General features: G+C 39.2%; 2 protein-coding genes across 4 annotated transcripts in view; one reads left to right on the top strand and one right to left on the bottom strand.

Moving 5' to 3' along the window:
* Positions 1 to 12,872, top strand: part of lgr4 (leucine-rich repeat containing G protein-coupled receptor 4) — a 26,696-nt gene extending 13,824 nt beyond the window's left edge. Inside the window, exons 4-18 of the mRNA XM_031846252.1 lie at positions 232 to 303; positions 2,504 to 2,719; positions 4,099 to 4,170; positions 5,375 to 5,443; positions 6,097 to 6,168; positions 6,400 to 6,471; positions 6,653 to 6,721; positions 6,806 to 6,877; positions 7,238 to 7,303; positions 7,453 to 7,524; positions 7,614 to 7,685; positions 7,849 to 7,974; positions 8,465 to 8,562; positions 9,877 to 9,930; positions 10,070 to 12,872. Of these exons, the coding sequence (XP_031702112.1) occupies positions 232 to 303; positions 2,504 to 2,719; positions 4,099 to 4,170; positions 5,375 to 5,443; positions 6,097 to 6,168; positions 6,400 to 6,471; positions 6,653 to 6,721; positions 6,806 to 6,877; positions 7,238 to 7,303; positions 7,453 to 7,524; positions 7,614 to 7,685; positions 7,849 to 7,974; positions 8,465 to 8,562; positions 9,877 to 9,930; positions 10,070 to 11,478 (2,611 nt within the window). The 3' untranslated portion in view covers positions 11,479 to 12,872. The remainder of the gene's footprint in view (positions 1 to 231; positions 304 to 2,503; positions 2,720 to 4,098; positions 4,171 to 5,374; positions 5,444 to 6,096; positions 6,169 to 6,399; positions 6,472 to 6,652; positions 6,722 to 6,805; positions 6,878 to 7,237; positions 7,304 to 7,452; positions 7,525 to 7,613; positions 7,686 to 7,848; positions 7,975 to 8,464; positions 8,563 to 9,876; positions 9,931 to 10,069) is intronic.
* A 4,629-nt stretch (positions 12,873 to 17,501) lies between these two features.
* Positions 17,502 to 26,620, bottom strand: part of mybpc3 (myosin binding protein C3) — a 31,561-nt gene continuing 22,442 nt past the window's right edge. For all 3 annotated transcript variants that reach the window (XM_031846338.1, XM_031846336.1, XM_031846337.1), the window contains 9 exons: positions 23,986 to 24,120; positions 23,165 to 23,332; positions 22,910 to 22,998; positions 21,911 to 22,106; positions 21,648 to 21,787; positions 20,514 to 20,673; positions 20,265 to 20,401; positions 19,526 to 19,712; positions 17,502 to 17,851 (listed from right to left, as the gene is read on the bottom strand). In XM_031846338.1, the coding sequence (XP_031702198.1) occupies positions 17,823 to 17,851; positions 19,526 to 19,712; positions 20,265 to 20,401; positions 20,514 to 20,673; positions 21,648 to 21,787; positions 21,911 to 22,106; positions 22,910 to 22,998; positions 23,165 to 23,332; positions 23,986 to 24,120 (1,241 nt within the window). In that variant the 3' untranslated portion in view covers positions 17,502 to 17,822. The remainder of the gene's footprint in view (positions 17,852 to 19,525; positions 19,713 to 20,264; positions 20,402 to 20,513; positions 20,674 to 21,647; positions 21,788 to 21,910; positions 22,107 to 22,909; positions 22,999 to 23,164; positions 23,333 to 23,985; positions 24,121 to 26,620) is intronic.

The following is a 26,620-nucleotide window of genomic DNA, read 5'->3' as shown; positions in this document are numbered from 1 at the left end:
AAGTCATCAGCCTGGAAACGGTATCAGGAATCAGGAGAACTCCATGAAGACGATGTCGCTCAGTGTGGAGCCACACAATCAACAACAAAACCGCACACAGGAGGCCTTCACAAAGCTCCCTCACATAGTTGGCATGAAATGTATCTGTGGATACATATTGTTTTAAATATAAAGTGCAAGAAAGTGTTGTGAGTTGAGTTGACGTCATCATTTTTGCCATTTTTCCTGCAGAATGCTCCAGAATAATCAGCTGAAGACTGTGCCCAGTGCAGCCCTGAAGACTCTTCTTTCTCTCCAGTCTCTGTAAGTCATATGCCACACACACACACACATACATATATATATATATATATATATATATATATATATGCATTGTCTGCTCAAAGAACCTTGAGTTTCACTTTGAGGTAACTGATTTCTCGGTCTGACCGTCAGACGAGATGCGTTAAAGGTTTGTGTAAAAATGAGGTCAGTACTTGGGCTTCGACTGTCCTGATCGTTTGTGGCAGTGTTTGAAATTCTTGTGTCAAGGATGAGAGTGTTGTACTGTGTGTACTCCACCACGTCGAACCACACTAAAACGTCTCAATAACTACCGGATTGATTGCTATGAAATTTTGTACAGACATTCATGGTCCTTTGAGGATAGATCCCAATTATTTCCCTCTAGTTCCACCATCGTGCAGTTCACATTTGTGGTTTTAAGTGAAATGTCTCAACAACTATCAGATGGATTGCTATTTAATTTAACTGTTCTCTGTGTCAATTTAGGACCTGACAGTCTTGTTAGCATGAATGTAGACTCTTAGTCAGTTTAACATGTGCTGACTTCCTGACGAATACACTAGAAAATCACACTTTAAAATCAGGTATATTTACAGTTTTATAATTACAGTATGTCAAACTTTAGCATGCATTTAGAGTCGCATCATCTTACTCCACCGTTCCTAGTGGAGTCACGTTGAGCATCAGATTGCTCCAACTGACTACATTCTGGCAGATAGTGGCCGTTCAGCAAGGTAGTTTAACATGTACCATAACAGTATGTTACACTACTGTGAGATGGGTTAGTATGAGAGTAAAGACTTCACTCTTTCTCCAAGTCGAGAATAACTGTTGAAATCTCAATTATTTACTCAGGACTTTGTTGATGTCATGCAGGGGTGGATCCACTCGTATCACATACTTTACTCTTCCCGCAGTGTTTGTTGTGCACTAAGCTCAGCCATAGCCCTGTGCAAATGTAGGTCAGTCTTATTCAGCAGATCTGTTGCTAATGTTTCTCTTCTTCTGTTGGATTGTTGAGTTTTCCAGGAACTTGTGTTTTTACACGTGTTTACTCTTAACTGTCGGCCCTCTCACAATTTCCTGCTCCACTCGCCCTCAGTTTTTGCATCGTTTTTCTGCGACTACTGAATGCCAGTTTCATTGAGACTCATGATATGTACATGTCTCTATATTTGCCACCTCTAAGAACCAATGGAGGGATTAATCCAGCTGGAGAAACTTGCTGAAAGTCCAGCTTTCAACTATTATCACCCCTCTATAACCCTCCCCGTGTCCCTTGCTTCCCCTCTTCTTTTTTCACCCGCTCTTCTTTCTTTTTAACAGATGTCTTTTCTCTGTGAGGGTTTTAAGGTCTGTAGCTGAAGTAATATGCTTTGACAGAGCCAGTACTCGGTTTGTATAAAGTTTTAGAGAGCTGAATGTCAATCAAGACTGTTTTCCTTCCAGCCCAGGCACTTGAGGAATTTTGAGGGAGGGCGAGACACTCAGTAAGGGAGGACGGCAGGAGAAAACCGGGTGGTGATGGTGAAAGGAACCCTTGTGCATTCATAATACTGCTTAAATATGAATGTCCTTCATACCACCAAGCTATTGGCTCCTGATCAGAATTTCATCTGTTACAATATAGCCAGTAGGTAACAGTCAACATCAGATTCCCTGAATATTCACACCATGAAACTTGAGAATATTGCTCTATTATATCACATACATTTTTGTGAGAAATTGTGAAGTGAATACATCCGATTTACCGTCTGAGCTTCTACTCGTCTGTGTTGAGAGGAACCATTTTAGGTGCAAACACCATTCAGCTGCATATTTTTGGAGGTGAACAGGTGGTGCTGCTCTTTGCAATAACGGTTTTCCAAGACAGTTCAATGCCTTGAAGAAGTCTAAGTTTGGTTGAAATGATGGTGATAGAATAGAATACATGCTGCTTTGTGTGCAGCTCACTGCTTTTTAACCAACTGCGTAGAGACCAAAGGTCAAACTAAATACACGTTAATAGATGGATTTGATGAACTTTGCGGTGCATGCTATTTGCTGCCTTGACCTAGAAAAGTGACAATAAAATGAAAGTAACAGTTGCTTTAAATGTAATATGATATTATAAAGCTTTCTTTGTTGTTTTATTTGCTGTTTGTAAGGCATTCATAGCAGCATCATATGCCTGAGGTCAATAGCATATCATCCTTTTCCTTGTGCCTCTGTTCTGCAGTCGGCTGGATGCGAACCACATCACTACAGTTCCAGAAGACAGTTTTGAAGGCCTTCAGCAGCTGCGCCACCTCTGGTTGGATGATAACAACCTGACGGAAGTCCCGGTCGGTTCTCTGAGACACCAGGCGAACCTGCAGGCTCTGACGTTGGCACTCAACCGCATCTCGCACATACCAGACAATGCCTTCGCGAACCTTACCAGTCTAGTTGTGCTGTAAGTATATTAACCTTCTGTTCTAATTGTGGTTGATAATAAAGATCTGCTCAGTAGTGTTAAAGTACAAATATTTACTGTATATATATGTTTCTCTGTTGTTTTTGACCAGTCAGCCTTTGTCACAATGTGCAGGGTGAGGGAAAAAAAAAGGACAATACTCACCAAACCACACAGTGCAGTCAGCTGTGTTTTACGTCGCCACTAAACAAAGCTACAAAAATACTCCGAAGGAAAACATTTGTAAAGTAGCAATATCATGAAACCATCAGTCACTTGATTAAAAATGATTTGGACGATTACATACCATGGCATTTGATCAATTAAGGTTTTTGCTGGGACATAATTTAAAATGTTGAGTATTTGAGTAATAAACAGTCTCGGAGTCATTAAAATAAACTTCCCCACGACAGCCAGGAGGACTTTGCTTGCAATCTTCATAGACCTATAATAACGCAGGAGGAACAACCTGCTGGAATACTTTTTTTAAAAACATTAATTAACCAGGTACACTGACTGAGAACATTCTTGTGTTGACACCTGAGGGAGTAGCTGAAGAAGTGAAAGTCAATAGGTTTTCTCATCTGATCTCCCTGTCTGACTTTGTACCATCCAGTTAGTAAAGTATGACTGTGCTGCTAGTTCTCTGCTCTAAATTAAAGAAGCTGTAATTCCTGTTTAGTTTTGCATGTATCATATGCATTATTCTGTCACCACAAATCAATGCAAAGTACCTCTCCTTGTTTCCTGCTCTAGCTCTGAATGTATCCTCTGAGCGACTGCAAATCCGATTCCAAACACAAACATACTGTAGTATTTATTTCCACTGCTTACAGTCAATAAGTCAACAAAACGGGTAGCTACTCATGCTCTGCTGTGTTTTTGCATACACGTTTGCAGTGAAATATGCCATTGGGGTTTGAATGCTGACAACACTTTGAAAAAGTAGCTCGACTCCGAGCATTAATGTAAAATCAAGATTATCTTGATGTTTTATGCATGGAGGAGAGCTAAAACCTTCCATTAGACTCGAGGAACGGGTACAAATATGTGACACATTTACAATCTGTGGGATTGTTCCAAACAAACACACGCATTGAGTGGTATTGCTGCAGGGTTAGCATAAACTCGTCAGGGTAAACAGGAAGTAAAGACCTTCAACCTATTAGGCGAGGATAGCCTTCTGCATACACGCATACAGTAGAGACACCTGATTCAGAAATCACACGCTACCGTTTAGAGATTATTTGTGGAACTTCTCACAAAAGCTGCAAAACAAGACTGAAATAAAACCCGTGATGAATGTCATAGATTATTTAAAATCTGTCGTGGTATGAAAACTCACAGATGTGTGTGTAAAACTGCTTTTGCTTTTATAGACATCTTCATAACAACAGAATTAAGGAGATAGGAGACACCTGTTTTTCTGGACTCGTGAACCTGGAGACACTGTGAGTGCACAGTCATACAGTTGTTAATGTGTGTGTGTGTATGTGTGTGTGTGTGTGTGTGTGTGTGTGTGTTTGTGTGTTTGTGTTTGCGCTTGTGTTTGTGTGTGCTAACAGCTCCCCCACCCACCTCTGCTCCGGTCCTTCAGACATCATTGTGTCCACTTCCTCCTTTAATTGCTCTAAGATAAATAGAGCAAAGTACACGATGCTTATCAAATCTGCCCTCCCACTGTTCACTTCCTCCTGCCACACAGCCATGAACAATCTTTAAGTGACGGCCTTACCTAATGGCAAACAGCTACTGTACAACACTCAGGCCCTTACAGGAGACTAGGGATGTCCTCATACTTTTTTTTTATCCCAGTCTCATACATTTAATATGGAATATCTGCTACGGCTGATCCAGTCTTTACATGTTCCTACATAATAACACAGCGCAGTGGACACTAGGCCACACGTAGGCCTATATAAATATTATTAAAGGCAGTTCTGCAACGGTTCAAATGCTGTTTACGTTAACATCAGAACTTCGTAGGCGTTCACCATGCTGCCAGGATACTGCGTTATTTAATTGCTGGTTTGCAGTTCATCTGCTTGCGCTGCTTCACGTTGTGATGAAATGATAATCATTCATTGATAAGTCGGTCGACAGAAGATTTACATTTTTAATAATGGATTATCATTTTAGAAAAAATGCCAAACATTTGCGTTTTCCGCATTCTCAAATTTGAGGATTTTCGGCTTTTCCATCACTTCTTATTTTTGTACATTGATTGTATTCTGGTGTTGGACAAGAAGCAGTGTGAAGATGGACTCTTATGAATGACTAATAATATATATTTTTAAATCAACACTTTTCCATAAAACGTTGAACTCGTCATTGGGATTCTGTACATTGAGCATTGGTACTGGTTAGTTATTCATTGGTTATTGCTGCTAAAAGAGTAAATAATTTAGCTCCGCTAGCCAGTCATTTATTTGATGAGTGATAACGATGCTACTTGTCTTAGTTATTTATAATAAGTACTTGACTTTGTGCTGACAGCAGTCACAGAGAGAACCAGATAAGTTAACACCCCTGTTATCAATGCTTAGTTGTAGATTTTTTGGTTTTAATGTACCATTGATTAGTGGAATGAATTTGTGACGTCAAAGTGCAAGAAAACAGCGCTGATGTCCTGAATCTCTCTCTGTCTCATCCTAGAGATCTTAACTTCAACAACCTGATGGTTTTTCCCAAAGCTATAGAGGCCCTGCCCAAACTCAAGGAACTGTGAGTATATTGTGCTGTTTTTGTACCGAGACTAAAGTCAAGGACCAGTTAAATCATCAGAAAGAGAAGGACTTTTCTAATGTCTTCTAGTTATTATATGATTCAAAACACACAAATATCTGAGAAAGTAGCTCTGAACTAAAAAAAAGGGAAAACTAGAGCACACATGCAATGAAGCAAAACAGTTGTAACCTGCCCTAATTTTTGTGACTCATTGAATTGTTGAAATCACAAATATTGTCTGTCCGTATTCACATACAGATCAGGTAAACAATGACTCGCATCCTATTTATTTTAATATTATTACATTTTTACTAATTGGGAAAGAAATCTGAAATCTTAAGTTTCAACATCTGTGCTTTTATTTTGAAGGCAAAACAGCTCAAGTCTTATTTCCTGGTTTTCCTGATGAGCGGTTGTTTAGTTAATGAAAGGATTATCAATTGACCGATCTTGATTTCTGTAGCAGACAGTGATAGTCAATTCACACCTTTTTGTTTGTGCTTTTTTTTTGGTTGAACTGTGCAGTTTGCCTTATGCGGCATAACTTTTTGCATTTCTTGAAGCATACGTTAACTTAACTTACACATTATGTCAGGGTTTCATATTGAGCAAAGTGTCTTCACGCCGTGTCCTTGATATTCTTCCTGCAGCGGGTTTCACAGCAATGATATTGCCTCCATCCCTGAAGGGGCCTTCCATAACAACCCCCTGCTGCGAACCATGTAAGGTCAAACTCACTGACACTACTCAGAAACAGACGTAGCACACTAATAACTCACTTTTTCACAAATGCTTCCATGGACAGTGTACAGAAGGCTTTCTGGTAGGCACAAATACAGTATTAGCTGACAGCGTGAGGCTTCAGTAGATGAATGTCCAGAAGATGGTGCCATTCTCGCATAGTAACTGATTTTGGTTTGAACTCTCCCCCTCTGCTCTCGCTGCCCTCCCAGACATCTGTATGACAACCCGCTGTCCTTCGTGGGCGCTTCGGCTTTCCAGAATCTGTCTGACCTGCACTCTCTGTAAGTCCTGCAGTTAGGCACGACTCCTGACAAATCAGTGTTGAAAAGTTTTGTCTGAACTTGGTGACTTAAACACTTAAAAAAAACAACATATAACTTAAGTGTGTTTTGAATCCATTACGACTCACGCTTTGATGTTCTGACTTTGTGATGCTACTGTTCGTCACCATGTGCGTTTCAGGATGCTGCGTGGGGCCAGCATGATGCAGGACTTCCCCATCCTTACGTGGACTAATAACCTGGAGAGTCTGTAAGTGAACTTGGATGCAGCATCGTTTCATGCTTGTGGTTTTTGTGTGTCTCAGGATTGACTGATTCGGCTTTTCATTTTCAGGACCCTGTCGGGAACCCAGATATCGTTCATCCCCGCTGATCTGTGTGAGAACCTCAAGTTGCTTCGGACACTGTAAGAGACCTTTTCCTTTTCCTTCGACTTTTGTCCTGCAGTAGTGCTCAAAATATATCTTCTGCAAATAATTGTACTAACCGAAGATCATTAGGTATTTAGCGGGACAGTAGAAATTGTCCCAGTATAGTTTGATGGGTGAACTATAGTTTTAACACCGCTACAGACTGGATTTTAATCATTCGTTCAAAAAATGTGGCATTTTAGGAAAGGGGGCATACTGAGGTATCGGGGAATTCTTTATAGACCAATTGTATCTTACAGAGTGGAGCATGACAAACAATCCAACTTTCTTTTCTTCATTCCTCCATTTGAAATAGTCTCATTTATTTAATGAAGCTGTTTGTTTTCCTCCATCAGAGACCTGTCCTACAATGAGCTCAAGGAGCTGCCATCCCTCCAGGGCTGCATCCGACTGCAGGAGATGTGAGTGTTGAACATGTAGCTGTCAGTTCACAAAGCTTAGATGACAGATTATGATTCAAGATCAAAAGATTATAATAACAAACAATTTAAGTATTAAAGGTAATCATGCTTGTTTTATAATCTGTTCAAATCTTGTTTTCAATCTACAGAAGCTTTCAACACAACCGTATTCAACAGATAGACAGGGACACTTTCCAGGGGCTCTCTGGACTCCGTTTACTGTAAGTGCACTCGGTCACACGCGCTGGACGCTGTAGAAACAAATATTTGTGCGTGGATTGTGAGCTCACTGCGTTGTTGTTTTACACAGAGACCTGAGTAGAAATGAAATCCGAGTTATCCACAGAGATGCTTTCCTCTCCCTCACTGCGCTCACCAACCTGTGAGTATGACTGATGAGTATTATTGTTATTATTGAGTAGTATTATTTTACCACTTCCGATCAGGATGAGTGCAGAACTCTAGAACTCTCCAGTCACATATCACTCAATGTTACTGTTGTGTACAGAATTAAACTGCTGATGTCTTTTCTTTTATTTTTGCAGAGATCTGAGTCTGAACTCTCTGACTGTGATTCCAACAACTGGACTGAGCGCACTCAGTCAGTTGAAACTCTCGGGGAACCCGCAGATGAAAAATGTCTTGACTGCAAACAACCTGCCCAAACTCAGGTGAGGAAGAACTTCTGTGGTCCACTGTCAAGTTCTGTTATCTGAAGTGTTTTGTGTTTGGTGCTGACTTTGTAATTGAAATTCTATTCACTCACTAAGGTCACAAGATGCCAATGACTCATAGAAAATGTTGAAGGACAATGTGATTTGTAAAGTTGTCAACCACGAAATTGTACACAGTTTAGCTACACGTTTGGAATAAATCTCTGAAATCAAATTTTTCGAAATAAAGATCACATCATTACAGTAAGTAGCCCATTCACTGTGGCTTTATTTATAATAAGTATCTTTTTTAGATCTTTTCCCTTTTACCTCAAATGATTGATATATACTTATGAATATAAATTGTACAACACAAATATTAACTCTGCAGGTCTGTCAAATATATTTGCAGTTATATATGCTAATGAGATGTTAAGATTCTGGACAGTCTGTATGTTCAACAAGAGGATGCTCACAGCCTCTCTGAATGATGGTTGTTTATCTGTAGGTCCATCTCTGTCCCGTATGCCTACCAATGCTGTGCTTTCGTTGGATGTGACTCATCGGCGGGTTCATCTGAGGAAAACGACGTCAAGAAATCTGCAGGTGGGAATGCTGCAGTCAGGCTTTTTCCTTGGAGCACTTTACATGTTAGCTAAACTATTTTTGTTTTATATACATGAAAGCGACTAAAACTATCAAAGAAGGGTGTTTTACATTAGCCTCTAGGTGCATGAGCATATTAACAGCATTCTTTCTTGCCAAACCATCAGATGTGAATGTTGGACATGTGCCAGTTTTGCTTTGTTTTACATTTCTACCTGCTCTGGCATTAGCCTGCATGTTTTTGTTTAACTGTTCACAGATTGTGTAGTACAGTATTTCTATGTGCATCGGTTACAATGTTCTGTTGCATTCAGTAACTTATACTCTACAACATTCAATACTGTCCTACATTTCCTATTTTACTTGTCGTGAAAAATGCAAAGTCGACGGAAACTTCATGAAAATGTTGTGTATTTTGTGTGCATGTCTGTGCACATGGGCTGATTTATGTGATCTTTAGTCTGGCGAAGTTCAAGACCATTGTATCTCACATACACATGCTTCAGATGTAGGTTTTTAATTACTAAAACGATTAAATAATCTTTTCAAAAAATCAATTTAAAAAAGATTCCCTATTCACCATCCTTTAATCAGTACAACTTGATGGTAAACCTGTCTTTACTATACGTGTTTAAATAATATTTTAGTTTAACACTATAGTAAAGTAACAGAAAAATCATTTCATGTTATAGAAGATGTAATTATTAAACTGTTGTTAATTGCTAAGTCACATAAAAGCATTTCAATCAGGAGAGACTTAATTAGAATTTAACTATAATTTATTACACATGCATAACATTTGAATAGTGGAAAGTCTTTGGCGATTGGACTCATCCTGAAGTAGGATGATAGAGGGGTAGTGATGCTGAGGTCAGATAAGGCAGAATCCCCCTGGAGTCCAGACACTGGTGGTGGTGGTGGTGGTGGTGATGAAGATGATGATGATGAGGAGCATGACTGTGATGCTGACTGGGGTGGAGGAGGGTCGCATCTGAATTGAGCTGAAATGACAACTAACAGCAGCAGAGAGGAGAACATTTTTTTTAAAGTTTGACAGCAACGGTGTGATTGGCTTAAGGAAATCTGGTTGGTTAATTTAAAGTGAACGCCCACAATCAGCTGATAGAGTAATCACAGGGAGAGAGAGACTGAGAGATAAAGTAAAGAGAGTCTTCCTGACTGAACTCCTGCTTAGACTTCATTTTGTTAACATACTTCCTGCTGTATACACCCCACTACTTATCTTGGCCCCGCTACTATTTTGAATTAAGATTACCTTTTTAACATTTGCATTTTCTTTTTTTTCTTTTTTAGGACGGGAGGATGTCGAAAGAATTTCAATGCTTATGCATTGCTCTCCTTCCCCAGGTAAGCAACAAACTGCTTTTAATATCTTTTGTTATGCGTCTGTGTATCAATTTTGACAATTTTGAAGAGCTTTGAAATAATCTAAAAGATAAATTGCAAAATGAACTTTTTGAGCAACCACATTGTTTCCTGTCTTCAGGAGCCTTCAAGCCTTGTGAACACTTGCTGGGTAACTGGATGATTCGTCTGACGGTCTGGTTCATCTGTCTGGTGTCGTTGGTCTTCAACAGCCTGGTGCTGGTGGCCACCTTCTCCCCCACACACAGAGCCGCAGGCCATTCCCACTCCCTAGCTCCGTCTCTTTCCCCAGCCCGGCTTCTGATGGGGTTACTGGCCCTGGCCAACCTGCTAACAGGCATGTATGTCGGCGTGCTGACCATGCTCGACGTTGCCACCTGGGGCTCGTTTGCTGAGTTCGGTGTGTGGTGGGAGATGGGACCCGGCTGTCAGGTCACAGGAGCTCTGGCCGTCTTCTCGTCAGAGTGGGCGGTGTTGTTACTCTCACTGGCGGCCGTGGAGCGCAGCGTGGCCGTGCGTACGATACTCGGCAAGGTAATGATGTCACCCAGGAGGAACGTCGGCAGCCATCGCGGGTGCTGGAGAGGAGATCGACGCTTCAGCCTTGCTGCGGGACTACTGGGGCTGCTGGCTGCTGCTGGAGCCTGCCTGCCTCTCCTGACTTTAAGTGACCAATCGGCCTCTCCTCTCTGCCTGCCCTTTGCTGGTGGAGAGAGTCCAGCTCTGAGTGTTACAGTTGTTCTGGTGCTGCTCAATGCGCTGGCTTACTTGTTCACTGCAGCTGTGTACACCCAGCTGTACTGCCACCTGGGCAGGGTGGAGCTGGCCGATCCGGAGCAAACAGGTGCCCTGCGACACGTGGCCTGGCTCATCTTCACCAACTGCATCTTCTTCTGCCCCGTGGCAGCTTTCTCCTTCGCCCCTCTCTTAACTGGCTCTACAGCCGGCGGCCCAGAGATCGCCAAGTCTGTCATCCTCATTTTTTTCCCGCTGCCGGCCTGCCTGAACCCAGTGCTGTATGTGTTCTTCAGCCCGGCCTTCAGGGAGGACTGGCTGAGACTACGCGGCTGCGGAGGATTGACTCGGGAGGTGAAGGCTGGTACTGAAATTCACGGAGATGCTGGTGGCGGAGGGTCAGAGCTCACAGACAGTGGCTCCTCCACCCACCTGGGCTTTGACTGTGGGATGTACTCCCAGCTTTGTGGAGAGACTGTTGTATGCGAGCAGTGCGAGGCTGCACTGCATGCCAGGACCTGCTCCTCTCCCTCGTCCTCCACAGTCTGTAGACACTTGATGAAGTCTCACAGCTGTCCCACCCTCCTGGCGGGAGCAGCAGTCTGCCAGCGTGCTGAGGGGTTTTGGGCAGACAGCAGCACACCCTCTGCTCAGTCTGAGTACGCAGACGAGGGGGACTCGTTTGTGTCGGACAGTTCAGACCAGGTTCAGGCCTGTGGCAGAGCCTGCTTCTGTCAGAGCAGAGGCCTTCCGCTGGTACACTACTCATACAACATACCTCGAGTCAAGGACTGAGGACGCTTCAGAGCTCCATTACGTCTGTGCACAGATCTCTCTGTCATGTGAATTTAGATTCTACAAGAATATATAAACAATTTTATATCGAACAACAAAATGTGCCAACTACCCTGCTAAAAGACTTTTCAGCAAGCACTTATGTTTGTAATTACTGTGTAAACGGATGCAACCAATCATTTAAAGGGAACTTGGTGTGCTTTTGGAACTTGGAGACCATTTCTACTTGAGCTGAACTGAGCACATCATGTTACAAACTGGTCAGCAAAGGAAAATCTTGCCACCAGTGCCTGCATCTTGCTTTCGATTGGATCTCATTATGTCGCCAGCCTCAATGTACGTGTCAAAGATGTTGTGATTTCTCTGTTTTACCTGTGCTTATAAGCTTTTTCAATTTTACTTGTTACACATCTTGTCAATTTTTAGGGTTTCTTCACAGCTACTCTTGATTTTATACTTTGATTTTTTTTTTTTTTTTTTTTAAATAAATGTAGCAAATGTAATAATCATCCTAGACTTTTCTGTGTGAATGTAACTTTCAGGTGGTCTTCACCTACCAGAGGGGAATAATGTAACGTCATCAATAACCTCTGCCCCGCCTGCCTGTGATCGTGATCTATCGGCGTGAGGATGGTATAACTAAACGCCAGTCTATAATAAACATGTCTTTGCTTTAATTTACTCAGACTAAGAATGTGATCAAAGTAGCAGATATCCCTGTTATAGCAACAGCTGTGCTTGGTGGCGGTGAATCAATGTTATTTATTGTTTGAGCTGCAGGAGGGTGGAGACGATGTCAGGTGGCCTTTGAATGATGAATATACAATATTACCCAAGCATTCACCAAAACAACAGCACTTCTCTTTGTTAACTTCTTAACCAAAAACTATTACACACATGAAGTTTTAGGTCATTATTGTCATTGGTTCATTTTTACATCATTTTCTGAGTTTTGGCCGTCATGCTGTTTGATTATCAACCTTTTACTTTATTTTTCTTACCTGCAGAGCTTCATCAAACCCAACAAGCATTTCGTTTTCATAGCAGTAGCGTCTCAATAATTAGATAAGACCTGCTTTCATCAGATGGTCAGATTAATGTTGTAGAGTCATTGCTCTGTTGAGTGTAGTGTGTTTAATGAGCATACATAGTTTACTTTCAATAAAACCTTCCAATTGATGTTAAAAAGTTCACATCAATCAAAGGATTCATTTAACATTTTGGGAGATACATGTACTCCCTGTCTTGCTGACAGTAGGGTGAGAACATCAATTCCACTCGTCACATATCTGTGTGAACTATTAAGCTACAGCTAGCTGCTGGTTAGCTTAGCTAAGTATAAAGACGTGAAGCAGAGAGAAACAGTCATTTTAATCTGTTCAAAAACTGAAGGATTAAACAAAAATAATGAGATACAATGTATTAATTAGTGACCTTTTTAAATGTGCTAGTTTGTTACCTTTGGACAGAGTAAGGCTAGCGGCTCCCGCTTGTTATCAGACTTTATGCTAAGCTGAGCTAACCTGCTGCTAGCTTTAGCTCCATATTTCGCTACAGATAACACAGTGGTATGGCTTTTCTCATGTAACTCAAAGAGAATATTTCCCTAATGTTACAAAAGAAAAATAGAGTAAACTTTGGATTTATTTTTCTTCAATATATGTTGGAAGTTTGGCGACCAACAAAAAGGAAATCTCCCAAAATCTTAATGAACTGTGTGATAGCTGATGTACATTTGTTGTTGGTTTAAAACGTATCATTAAACATAATTTGGCTTGTGAGTGCCAAGTTAAACATATGAACACCGTCCAAGTCAAACACGTGAATATAATCCCGCTCTTCCACTTCTTCCAACATGAAGTGAAAGCGGCACAAGACTGGCAGCCAGCTGAGTCAACAGGAATGTTTTTAAGCAGTGCCAAGAAGTACAAAATGGACTATTATAGCTTAAATGTGCGTGATTTTATTCAACCACAGACATTTAAAGACAAGTATCTGCAGTGTGGATCTTTACAGCTCTACAGTGCAGTCATTTTGACCAGAATAAAGTGGCCTATTGGTATAATAGTGTGAAAATAAGGCATATGTTAAAAATAAGAGGAATTATTGTTAAACTAATTTACTGCCTTCTGTGTCTTTCCAATCATTTACATTATAGACACTTACTGTATGTACATGTCACTCTGGATGATTGTACAGCCTTATTATTATATAGTATATTAACGTGGACATCTTTTCACCCTGAGAGTGGACCCGAGTGAAACTGCGTGTGACGACGGATTGACTGACGTTTGGTGTGCTGGAGCATGACCGTACACATCCAAGGTGGATACACCCTCAGAGCGTGTATCCACAAGTGCACGTCGTGTGAGTGCTCAGGAATTTAGGCAATGTAGGGAAACGTTTTCTTCCACCAACAAGACATTCTTGTGTACTTATAATGCACAATTTACTTTTGATCTTTTTAATTTTATTTTTTCGGTTTCCTATGTAGCCATTTTTCTCGACCGGGTGTGAACATTTTTGCACCAAACAAAATGTCCGTTGATTGTTTGAGATTTCCCATCTGGTGAAAATGTACAATTTCTTTTGTAAGTAGGCTGGTTATTGTTTTTTTGTATTTGTAAATTATTTGAAACGAAAACAAGTAACCAAGAATGGGATGCTAACTAAGAAAGCTACCTCCTCGACTGTAGTGGCTGCCAGCAGTGCTTTGTGAAAGAAATGTCTGTTTTCTGTTTTTTCTCTTTGTTTGCATTCTTAGCTTTGTGTTGACACGTGGTTGTACATCATCCTTTTAGATAAGTGCAAATTGTGGGAGGAATCTATGTACTGTATACTGTGATTTATTTTTAACCAAACTATAAACTATGACATTTTTTATTTTATCTTTTATAGATACAAACTTGCAGAATAATACTGATTATCGAAAATAATCTCCCTTAATTTCAGTTCAAAATAAAATCTCATTGTAGTTTTTCATGTGAGATCTCCCGGAGTTATTTTATTCTGTTCAACTAGAATAATTCTATAAAATTGTGAATGAATAAAATTTACCTTTTGTGTTAAAATTTCAGTTACGGCAACCATTATCGTCAAGTATTTTATCATATCTGAAATGATTGTACTGTGTACCAGTGCAGATTGATTTGGGGATTGGAGATAATATAGAAAATTCTCTTCATTGCAATATGTCATAGAAAGGTCAGGTCCCCTGAAAATGAAAATATTGACTTAAATCGTACATATTCTTCTCCCGGCAGAGTTCCACATTGAACTCTGAACATCAGTCTGACAGGCTGCACGACGGCCTCATGGGAAGGCAGGTCGTTCTTTAACCGCACTGCTGGAAGTGTCTTAAACCAGCTGTCCAATCAAAGATAACAAAGTGTCTCATCTCTGCTCAGAAAGATGTCCAGAGACAGTCCAGCACTTTGGTCAAGACTGATTATTGGATGGATCCCCATGACATTTTGGACAGACATTCACAGTCTCCAGAGAATAGATTAGTCTTTTAATTTCTTGCTACTACACTTTTTACTCCACTACTGTTAGTGTGAATACATTAGTTGCTGGTTATTTTACAGATTCAAATCTGATATAAAAATAAAAAAAATAAACAAATCAGTCATGATGTATTTATCTGCAGCTCATTTACTAGCTGCAATATGTAAGTGTTTACATGAATGCATAAAGAGTACTTTAAGGTTTGGTACTTTTAGGATATGATGATGCTAACACTTTTACTCAAGACATATTTTGACTGTATGACTTTAAGTTGCTGTATTACTTGTAGAGTTTTTCTGCACCACTGCTCACTTTAGCATTTAGCTAAAAGCACCGCTGTGCCTCAGAGGGCTGCTGGCGGTAGACTTAGACTTGCTGAACTGTTTTCAGCTGAAATTGCCCATGCAAGACATTTTAGGTGCGAAATGTTTTTTCTAAACGTGACCGTTCCAAGCCTGTTTGACACGCATAAGACTATTTGTGCCATTCAGTGGAGTTTCCTTTCACGGTAACCTGGTGGTAAGTGAAAAATAACCTCAGGGATTGTATCAAGAAACAGACGTGCAATTTGAGAAGTCTTGTTTAGCTTTGGACCGTGTAGGTTTTTCACTTGTAATTTGTGGATTTTGGTGAAACCCCATGTCAAAACACCTGGCAAAAAGTGGAGGCCCTGTAAGGCGTTCGTCGTGTATGTTAATAGTGGCCTGGTGACATGTACGTTGAGAAGTCACAGGAAATATTTACATTGAGGGCATCAAAGGAATATCTGTCGAGTGATGTCACAGCAGCTCCCGCTCGTCCAACACCAACATGTGTTCGTCTTCATTTACACGTCCTCAGTCGTAAAAAGGACTTCATAGCTATTCCAGACCTTCACACACACACACACACCCCTCTGTGGCACATTGCTGACTACCATGGCTGCCACAGTTACCATGATGGCAATTTTGGGACCTGGTTTCCACTAGTACACCATTACTTAATACACTAATGCCCCAACTTCATAATATGACTAAATGAAATCACTCACTTATGACATTTTTATGATATAGTATACTATGAAATTACATGATATGACTTTATAGGGCATACTATACTGACTTTTATGGCATATTGAACTGTGACTTTTTTTAGGACATACTATAGGCCTACTATGGTTTTTTATGGTATACATACTATGATTTTTTACAACACACTGTAAGCCAGTATTTTTATGGCGTATTATACTGTTCCTTTTGTACGAAATTCCATATTAAAATGCTATTTAGTATGCTAAATCTGTATAAAAGATTTTTCAATAAGTCCAAAACCGTAGTATGAAACCAATAGTGAGCGAATTGCATACTATTTCTGGTGAAATATTACAGTACACAAACACTGGAAACTACAATGGCATAAATATCCCACAATGCCATGCGGTAGTGACGACAAACTGTCGTCTTCACTTTTTTTTCAACATTTTGGTACATAGGCCTTTATCAGATTGCTTTACCAAATAATAGGAGAGCATGTCTGAAATAGGTTAGTAGTCCCACGTAGACCAATCAGGTAACCCTGCAAAATGATATCAATCAGGAATCATAAACCTAGAATATAAGCATGAAAACATATACATTATTTCCTGTGTCACGGCTTTTTAATTACTTTTTTTTCGGCATGCTATACTTTTTTCATGACAACATACTATGCTATGATGTTTTTATCACTTTTTTGACATTCTATAGTGTGACTTTATATTTACTTTTTTTTCAACGTACTATACGATGACTCTTTTCCACATAGTATATTAAGCCTTTTGATGACTTTTTAATGACTTTTTTTGGTCATTCTATGCTATGAATTTTTTACTTATGTGTTTTTGCGACATGCATTACTGTAACTGAAATGCTAAGATATTACTTTTTTGTTACTTTTCGACATACGATACTATGACTTTTTAGATATTGTATACTGTGACTTTTCCATGACTTTTTTCAACATAACCTTTTCTGTGTTTTCGCGTCATGCTATACTATAATTGTTATGACTTATGTCGACATACTGTAATATGACATTGTGTGACTTTTTGTACATACGATACTATGATTTTATGGCATACTATACTTTAACTTATTTCGACACAGTATACTCAGACTCTTATAGGACTTCTTTCGTCATACTATACTTTGACTTTTTTCTGTGACTATTATTACTATGTGCTATAAAATGTTTGTTTATACGGCCTACTTTATTATGAATTTTCTATGACTTCTTTTGCACACTATATTACGACTTTTTATGGCGTACAATACTATAACTTGTCATGACATACTATACTTTGACTTTTTTATGGCATACAATAAGTTGACTGTTTTATTGCATTTTATTGCTATGACTTTTTGTTTTACTACATCGTGGCTGCTACAGCTATCATGATGGCAATTTCCAGAACTGGTCTCCACTTGTACACCATTACATACTACACCGTAGAATAATTCCACTACTTGAAAGTATGACGGAATGAAATCTCTCACTTGTGTTTTTATTGCATTTATATTGACCTTTCCAAGCACACAAACAAATCCAAACACTGCAATACATTTCTTTAGAGCAGCTGAAATAAATGACACGCAAGATGGGAAATTATAAATTAATTTCATAAATATTTCCACCTTCTTTGACTATTATGTCCATTTACTTAAGTAATCCAGAATTACACATGATACTAACACAACAGCAAGTATGGTGATATGCAAGATGATTTCAGTTTGTAGTGCAGGTGAAGAGTTTCTTGTGACACAAAAGTCAACATGCGGGAGACAAATATAGAATCTCTTCAGTCAGCAGCCCGAACCTCTTTATTTCGTTTCTTCTTTCGCAATTTGAGCTGTAGGCCAGGAACACAACAGAAGTCAAGAAACATATGCCTTCATGAGTTAATGGCACAAAGTGAAATTGGTAGCAACATTTTTAAAAACAAATACAAGCTACAAATCATTATTTTGGGATTTTGAAAATGATTTTGTGTAAAAAAGAATCTAAATATTAAGACGTATTTAATCACATGATATCACATGACTTTATTACGCCAAAATATGCTATTACTTTTTTAATGGAAAACATTTTCATGAAATTGTCATAGCATACTATACTACGGCATTTTTATGGTATAGTACACTATCGCTTTTCCATGAAGTACATATACTATGACTTTTTTTGGCCTTTCATGGCATACTATACTGTAACTGTTTTGGGGCATACAATACTATAATTTTGTAAGGAATAGTATACTGTGACATTTTTATGACATACTATGCTGAGATTTTTTATAGCACACTTTACAATGATATTGTTATGGCATACACTACTCTGACTTTGGCATACATCCTACTCCTTTGTGATATTTTTAAAGTATACAATACTATGGATTTTTTTAAAGCCATTAGCCAGTATGACTTTTTTATGGCATACTATACCATAGAAATTAATTTAAATTCATATACTACCCCCTGCACCTTAATGGCTCATTTGTTTTTCAGAAAGATTTCTTCTAGAATCAAAAACTTTTAGCTCATTCAAAATACATACCACTTATCTGCGTTCTCTGTGAAGAATAATATTTTGAGAAAGAAGTTGTAATATTATCGGAAATATGTCGTAATTGAATGCAGTAATACATCATAAAAATCTACCCACTCTATAGTCTGCTGTGCATTACTTTATGGCTCTGTATCCCCTTCAGACCATTTGACAGACACAGCACCCCGTTAAGGAATCTCTGTATAAGAAAGGTTTAGGGAAGTGGCTGCGTGCTGCTTCTTATCAGAAGTGGAAAACCGAAAACAAACTGAAAACACTTTTGATCAGGCATAAATCTCACCATTGTGTATCTTGTTGTCCACACAAATATTAACTTAACCACCTCTAATAAGTAGCAGCTCACAGCTGCTTTTCCAAGGTTTTCAGTGGGACGCACACAAAGCGATACAGAGACACTGGTCAAAGGAAGATGCCACACTGCAGTCCAAACTATTTAAAGAGTCAAAATAACTGTAGAAAATGCTTAAATATCCATATATGACTTGAAACAAGCTATTCTATTTTCTTAAAATATGACGTATTATTGTCACTTATTTCTCAAAAATTCAGATTATTTTAGTTGCCCTCATACTGCGTCGTAATTGATGGACTAGAATATAGACATTCAAATGTATCTTTCGCTCGCAAATTTTTGGCTGTATAAGGGAATATTTTAAGTTTTTTTTTTCAATTTATTTGGGTTTGCTGTAAATTCTGCAATTATTTGGGGGACATTTCTATTTTTCCGATAATCATAAATATATAGTTCTTTCTAGGACTCCAGAAAATCATATATTTAATCAGTTTTAGAGAATCTACTACAGGAACAATTATAACCTGTTGATCATTTTTATTAGTTATAAACATGTTTTGTTTGTTTTTTAACAAAAAGATAGGGGAAAGGACGAGAGATGGGATGGAATGTCAAGTCAGTCAAGAAAAAGAGGACACATGCGTTGCTGTCTTTGTATAGGATACTTACGGCGGACCTCCACTTTACACTCCACTATGTCTTCTCCGTTGACGTTGACTGCTTTGCACATATACACTCCTCCATCAAAAGAGCAGGGCTTACGGATCTCCAGTGTCAGAACACCTTGTTTACTGAGCATCCGGAACTTGGCCTCATTTGAGATGTCCATCTTGTTTTTGTACCAGGTCACTTTGGGCTAATAAGGTAGGACAAAGTATTAAAGTAATACTTTTCACAATCTGCAATACTGCTCAAGTGTTAGTGTCAGAGGATTATGGGTAAATTTCTGTTGGTTTGGGAGTAATTTTCCCTTGCTTTTATTCCTGTTGTATTTTACTCAGTTATTCCGTATTTGTGAATGATAAAAACATTTAAGCATGAAAGTTCATTCTTGACTCTGAACTGTATTGTTAAAAACTCCAGAAAAAGCAGGTGAGTGGAACTTAAGTTTGGAATGTTTTGCTATTTTCTAAGTCAGGAGTGAACTTTCATGCTTAAATATTTTCATTTAGCTTTTCCTAAAAGTGCTTTAAACGAACTGCTAACGTCTACAGTGTTCGGGTTGAAAGCTTTGGAAAAAGCTAGAAAGTGGACCTCAAGTAGGAATTGTTTTGTCAGAATTTAATTTAAATTGTCTTACTTTTTTGTTATAATAAAAGACAACAGGGTGTCTTTTTCTGGGTGTGATTAAATCTGATTGAATTCGGTCACCAGCATCTTTTGCATAACATGTGATGACCCTACTGACCTTTGGCATGCCTCTGACTGAGCAGCTGAGGGTCGTGTTGTAACCTGCTATGATAGAACGGTTCACCAGCGGATGTGTGAACTTGGGAGCCTGTGAGAAGTCATGATCCTTGAAGGTGGGCGGCTTGTACTCGATACCTGGGAAGAGAGACAGACAGCCAATTGGGTAATTGGGTATTGTTCTCTTCGTGACATTCAAACGGAACCATAACTGGTTTGTAGCAGTTATTTATCTGCAGCAACAGCCCACCTGTTTTCTGGATGTAAGCGCTGTCTGTTGTGGTGCAGGGCTCTAGGCTGAGGCCCACCAGGTTGATTGCAAAGACTCGGAAGACATACTCATTCCCCATGATGAGGTCAGATGCGACGCAGTTGGTTCGCCTGTACTGCTCATAGACTGTAAACCACTCCTTCACATGAATCACAAAAACATGGTTTAGAATCACTATTTTCCAATTCAGTATAGTATTTCTGTTGATTTGTATGATCATATCGTTTTGCCTTCACAGTCACCAGATCTCAACCCAAGTAAACACTAATGGGTGATTTTGGATTGATGCGTTTGCAGCCCTTTACAACACAAATTGAAGTAGTCTAAACTGAATCCACTGTTTGTTTACTGTGACCAATAATATTAGCTAAAAATAGATTTGAAAATACCTTTATTATCTACCTGAAACTAAAGGAGCTGTGTAATTGTGCAGAGTTTATATGTATGTATTTAGGTACAAGAATGAAATAGGATATGGGCAGATTTAATTTGATTTGAATTTAATCTAACAGGTACACAGTTCATTGTTATTAATAGCATGATAATCAGCGTCTCCAAGCATACTATAAAGAGATACAACTGTCGTTAATTTGATCTAATAATGACTGCAGTGAAACATGAACCATCAGCCGAGCCAGGCAGGAGAACAAGGGCCCTGCGTCACGGTACGGACAATCCGGACCAGGTCAAGGCTAAGAGGATAAGATTAGGACATTCCTGGCCGACATCGTTCCTGGCAGCTCGAGGTGGAGGACGGTGCCAGATGGAGGTCTTGCCAGCCCATAATGCAACACTCCTGGCTCACAGATGCTCAGTATTTGCTGATTACAGTTCATGTGTCACAAGGGAGGCTAAAATATCCCCCTGTGTCCATGAAGCATTCCTCCTCACACGTACATGCACACTCATTCATGTCAATAGAAAGAGCAAATGTGGCTTCACTGCACTAAAACTGGTACATTGCATGTTGGACTTCTTGAGGGTTTCTTCTGGCTAATAGTTGTAAAATAATTTGACTGGCTACAATCAACATCAGAAGCTTGTATTCAGTTTCATTCAAATGTAATATAAATGTAGGCTCTGCTGCCAGCACCTCAGCGTGTAGAGTCTCACCATGGTCTTCTTCTCTGCTTTCTGAATGTTGTAACCAGTTATTTCACTGTTACCGTTGTCCTTCGGCGGCTTCCACTCAAGTGCCACATTAAAGCCCCAGACATCCATGATCTTCAGTGCGTCAGGGGGCCCTGGGAGATCTACAGAGGAGAAATATGAATTGTGAGTAACTGCCCACAACAGACATTGTATTCATTCCTAATAATAATAATAATACTCTAGTTAATATACCCTCCACCAGCTCTGTGTTCAGTCCTGCTTACCAACAACCTGCAGTTCGATACTTGCTGTGTCGTCCATATTCTCAATCTGCACCTGGACATCATACTTCCCTGAGTGTTTTCTCTCCGTCTTGCGAATGAAGAAAATTGTATCCGTATCGCTGTTCCTCACACTAGCTAATTTGGGGCTCAGAGGCTCCCCGTCTTTGCTCCATGTGACCTTCGGCCTGGGCTTACCCTGCACGACCAGAAAAGACAATGGAAGGGTTTCACTTCAACATGCTATGTGTCAGGTCACAAATTACAGAAGATTTCAGATGGTGATTTCTAAAGGAAACCATTGTCGTAGAAACATTTCCATATTGTGCCACCAACAGGTCAGGATTTTCCCTGGTCAAATACTTAATTATTGAGAGATTCATGTTAATATGAAAGCAAGCGGGACTATGTTAGCATGTTAGCATGCAAGGTAAAAACATGACCTTTTCTCTGTCACCTTCAGAACAAACTATACATTTTTTACCTCACTTCTGGTAAGCATCTAACAACACTGAAGGTGCCTTTTTGATTTTTTCATGTAGATACAGATATGACAATACATTAATGAGAGTGTAGACACTTGTCAGCCAGCTGGTCAAGAAAAATAAAATTGGATTCAAAGATTTTATCCAAATCAACAACCGCTACAGGTACACCCATTTCTGTTTTATGATGTGTAATCAGTCTCATGCTGCATCTCTCTTCAACAGCGTTATACACCATAACATTACAAAGACAATCCCACTGTCCTCTTTTGAAGATTTTGAAGACAACCATCAAAAATCCAACATGACATCTTCTTGGTAGCACATATACATACAAAGCCAGATGAAATACACACATCAAACATTATGTGTATCAACATCATTTCAGTTAATATATTAATGAAAAACGTTTGCTATGATCCCGATTGTTTCATCATGATGAATTATGTTTTTTTTTTAGTTAATGGTTAATTTGGTGTATGAATGAAGATTTAAGAAGGTACACTGTATACTGCACCTGGAATTTAATCACAAGGTTGACAGTTTCTCCAACTATCTTGACGAGAGTCTGGCGGAGATTTCTAGGGAGCCAAACTTTAGGGCGTTCTGTGAAAGAAAGAAACACAAGAAGAATGACGGGAAATGAAAAATGGAGGAAACTCAAGACTCAAGGGTGAATTTAAACTGAAGGACAGTCAGTTATATGAGATGTATTGGTTGAAACTAAAGGAGCAGAGAGTCGACAAAAGTCATCAAATCTATAAATACTCACGCATTATCTCTCTGATGGTGACAGCTTGAGCCAGAGTGGTGGGAGCACTGGGTCCCGCCATGTTGTAGGCCCGCACACGGAACTGCAGCTTGTCTCCGGTGGTGAGATGTTTGATGACCATTGATGTCCGGTCAGTCAGACCCTGCATGGCTGGTATCCATTCATCCGCTGCGACCAGGAAACACACAACAAGGGGGGATAAAACAGTTCATGACAGCAAGTAACGTAATTCCAGTCATTACAAAGATTAATTTCATCATATATTCATCAAGCTGACAGCCAAGAGGCATCCCTTAAGCAAAGAATTACAAGAAAAGGGGTTCATGCATACATCTAAACTGACTTGTTTATATGTTACTTTTTGCAGCAAATAACTCAAATCGGCCAATTGTATGATAGGTAAATGGATATGTGGCCATACACAACGATGAACTGCTGTCACAGATTCTTTTATTTATTTTAAATATTTCTTTCTGGGTGCATTTCCTTAGTTGGATAGCTGATAGTATAGAGGCAGGCATGACACAACGTGTGAGAGAGAGGAATGACATATGCAACAGGGTTTGTTGCAATTGTATGATATAAACCATAACCATTTGGCTAGTGGGGTGCCTTCTGTCAGAGATTTTGTCATTCTTCTCCTAACTGACGACAGTTTGTGGTCATCTAAAAGTCCTGTGTGGGCTGTTTGGACATTTGGAAATCACAGTTGCTGCCCTTCACTGTGATTAACTGATTGATGTATATAAACTCTGTTGATATATGCTATTAACAAAACGCTCCTTATCAAAAGCGTGCAGGTGGTTGTGTCCAGCACTTACTTCCCTCCTTGCAGTACTCAACTCCATAACCCTCGAGTTCAGCTGAGCCAATCCTCTCAGGCGGCCGCCACTTCAGCGAGATGGAAGTGTCACTGACGTCGTCAAGGCTGAGTCCGATGGGCTCACTTGTGGGGGCTGAGAGTGAGGTAGAGGGCAGATAAATGGCTCTGTTAGTCAGTTAGAGCATTAAAGAAATAAATACAGAATTAATTACTAAACAAGTGGATGAACCTGATCAAGAATTAGCAAATTAAAAAAACTGCATCAAGTTGTTTTAACCCTTACATACTGTTAGGGTCAAATTTGACCCGTTTTGACATTTGACAGCAGTAAAAATACCCTAAACGTCATTCTTTTAGCCTGAAATTTGATGACTTTTCCTAAAGTGACCCAAAATACACAAAAATAAAAGTATTTTAAAATGTTATACTTTTGAACAGGTGCTACAAGTTTTTGTACACTGAGGCTGTTTCGGGTCAAATTTGACCCGTATCTATTGAGATGGATTTTAGATCTACCAGTGTGGGTCAAATCAAGGAAAATGGTATTTTTAGGGAATCTTGAAACTGTACAGGCCACGTCTGTGTGTATTTTTTATGGGACAGTGGGTTCATAACATTATAAAAGGTACCTGAGCTGCCATTTCAGTGACTGACATCATGGCAGCAAGATTTAGTGTTCAACAGGCCCTCGATATGTTCCTCCAAGATGAGGAGGTTGAAAGTGATTTGATAGTGATTACATGCTTATATTATGAATTCATACAGTTCCAGAATGTTCATGCCATTTTCAAATTCAATAAAATAGATTTAAATCATTATGGCTTTTATATTTGTATGTCTTATGTAAAACAGGACATGATAATGTGTAATAGTAGATGTTTTTGTCCAAAAACGAATGTTGTAAAACTTAAAAAATACACTCTCCCTGCTCTCAGAAACATATATTAAGGATTAATCATACATTTATTAATGAGACATAGGCTATTTAGACATTCTACATAGATCTGTAGTTTAAAATTTGGTATAGACACATGAGGGAATTCTTGGTCTGGGTCAAAATTGACCCGGACCATACTGTGAAGGCATTCCATATGAACAGTATGGGGTTAAGGTAGAATGAGGAATGAACGTACATTTTTGGTGGCTCCCCACATTCAATTGAACTTTTACTTACCTATGGGCAACAGAATGCTACCAAGGCAGAAAGTTAGTTGATTTGTTTGATCTTTGAGCCAATTAAAGGGGAATTAGTTTGTGTATGTGGTTAGATGGGGCTGGTGTTGACTATTTCTGTCTATATAATCTTAAATTTGCAATAATTACAAGTATGGTTGTGAGATATTGTAGCTGTTTGTCATATATGGTTAAGAAAATCATTGGCATAGCTACTGTATATGTTATCCATTAGAAATGTGAACCTGTGGTGCCTGGTTGTGTGCAAAACTAGTTCCACTTAACATTTAATTTGCTACCATCGCGACCTGGCCACAGATAAACGAAAGAAAATAGATGGATGTATTTAATTTACTTAGAGTGAAGTCCATGAGTACATATGTAATCTAACAACAGACCATGATCCTGGCCATGATCCAAATTCATATAACAGCAAAAACAATATCAATTTCAGTATCAGATATTTGTGGTTGTGTTATCAGTTATCAAAACAGTCTATTAGCCTGTAAGCTTGTGTACGCCATCGCAGGAAAGATGAGCTGTCTGACTGACCTGGAGTTCACAGCAGGTCTGAAGTCTCAGTGCCTGCTGTGCTTTCTGTCCCGCAGGGATGAAATGACATGATTGAAATTTGCATTAAAAGACTTTGGTTTATCAGCTACGTCCCACGCATTGCTTTCACCACAGAAGTGCCAAAAGCAAACAGCCAGAGACATAACAAGTTTTAGCTGCAGAGACTAAAAGGCTCTGTTTTCAAGAAATAAAGAAAATGACAAAGCAATATTCATTTTTACAGTGTATAGCATTGAGATTTAGGGTCTAATCGCTCATTTACAAGCATATTTTTGTCTGCTCATAGAGATGAATAATGATCATAGAATACTAAATGCCCATTTATTTTTTGTGTGAGACTGAAGAGAAATTAATCTAGTTGTTTTAAATTTCACAGAATAAAGCCTGATGAAACACTGAAAATATTACTACTGATTCATCATGTCAAACACAGTCAATTAAATGGCTACTTTAGCATCTGGAGCAGTGACCTCCACCAACGATTCACACACTTTTGCCTAAAGATTCACCGCCAAGACATCCCAAATATGCAATATCAGCTACTAATATTGGAAGTATGATGATTTGGGGTAAGTAACAAACACTACGAGTAAAGAATACTCCAAATAACAACAGACTGGAACATCTTTTTATCTTTCCGAGGTCATTTTTAGTCAACGATCTATTTCCATGTTGTTGCAACAACTTGTTGACAACTTGTAATCTGACTGAAAGATAATGAATTTCAGTTGCGGTCTTGTCGTCACTAAGGCCAGGACTCCATGTCAAATGGCAGAGGCTAAGTATTCAGTACAAGCGAATGATGGGAGCACATGTCAGAGGTCAAGGGCTTCCTTGTGTGTAGAAAGTCACAGCAGCGGGGATTGTTTCAAAAGTAGCTCAGGGTC

The sequence above is a fragment of the Anarrhichthys ocellatus genome, unplaced genomic scaffold (genome assembly GCF_004355925.1).
Source record: "Anarrhichthys ocellatus isolate YVR2014 unplaced genomic scaffold, GSC_Weel_1.0 scaffold6, whole genome shotgun sequence".
Lineage (NCBI taxonomy): Eukaryota > Metazoa > Chordata > Actinopteri > Perciformes > Anarhichadidae > Anarrhichthys > Anarrhichthys ocellatus.
This window is presented reverse-complemented; position numbering and strand designations above follow the sequence as displayed.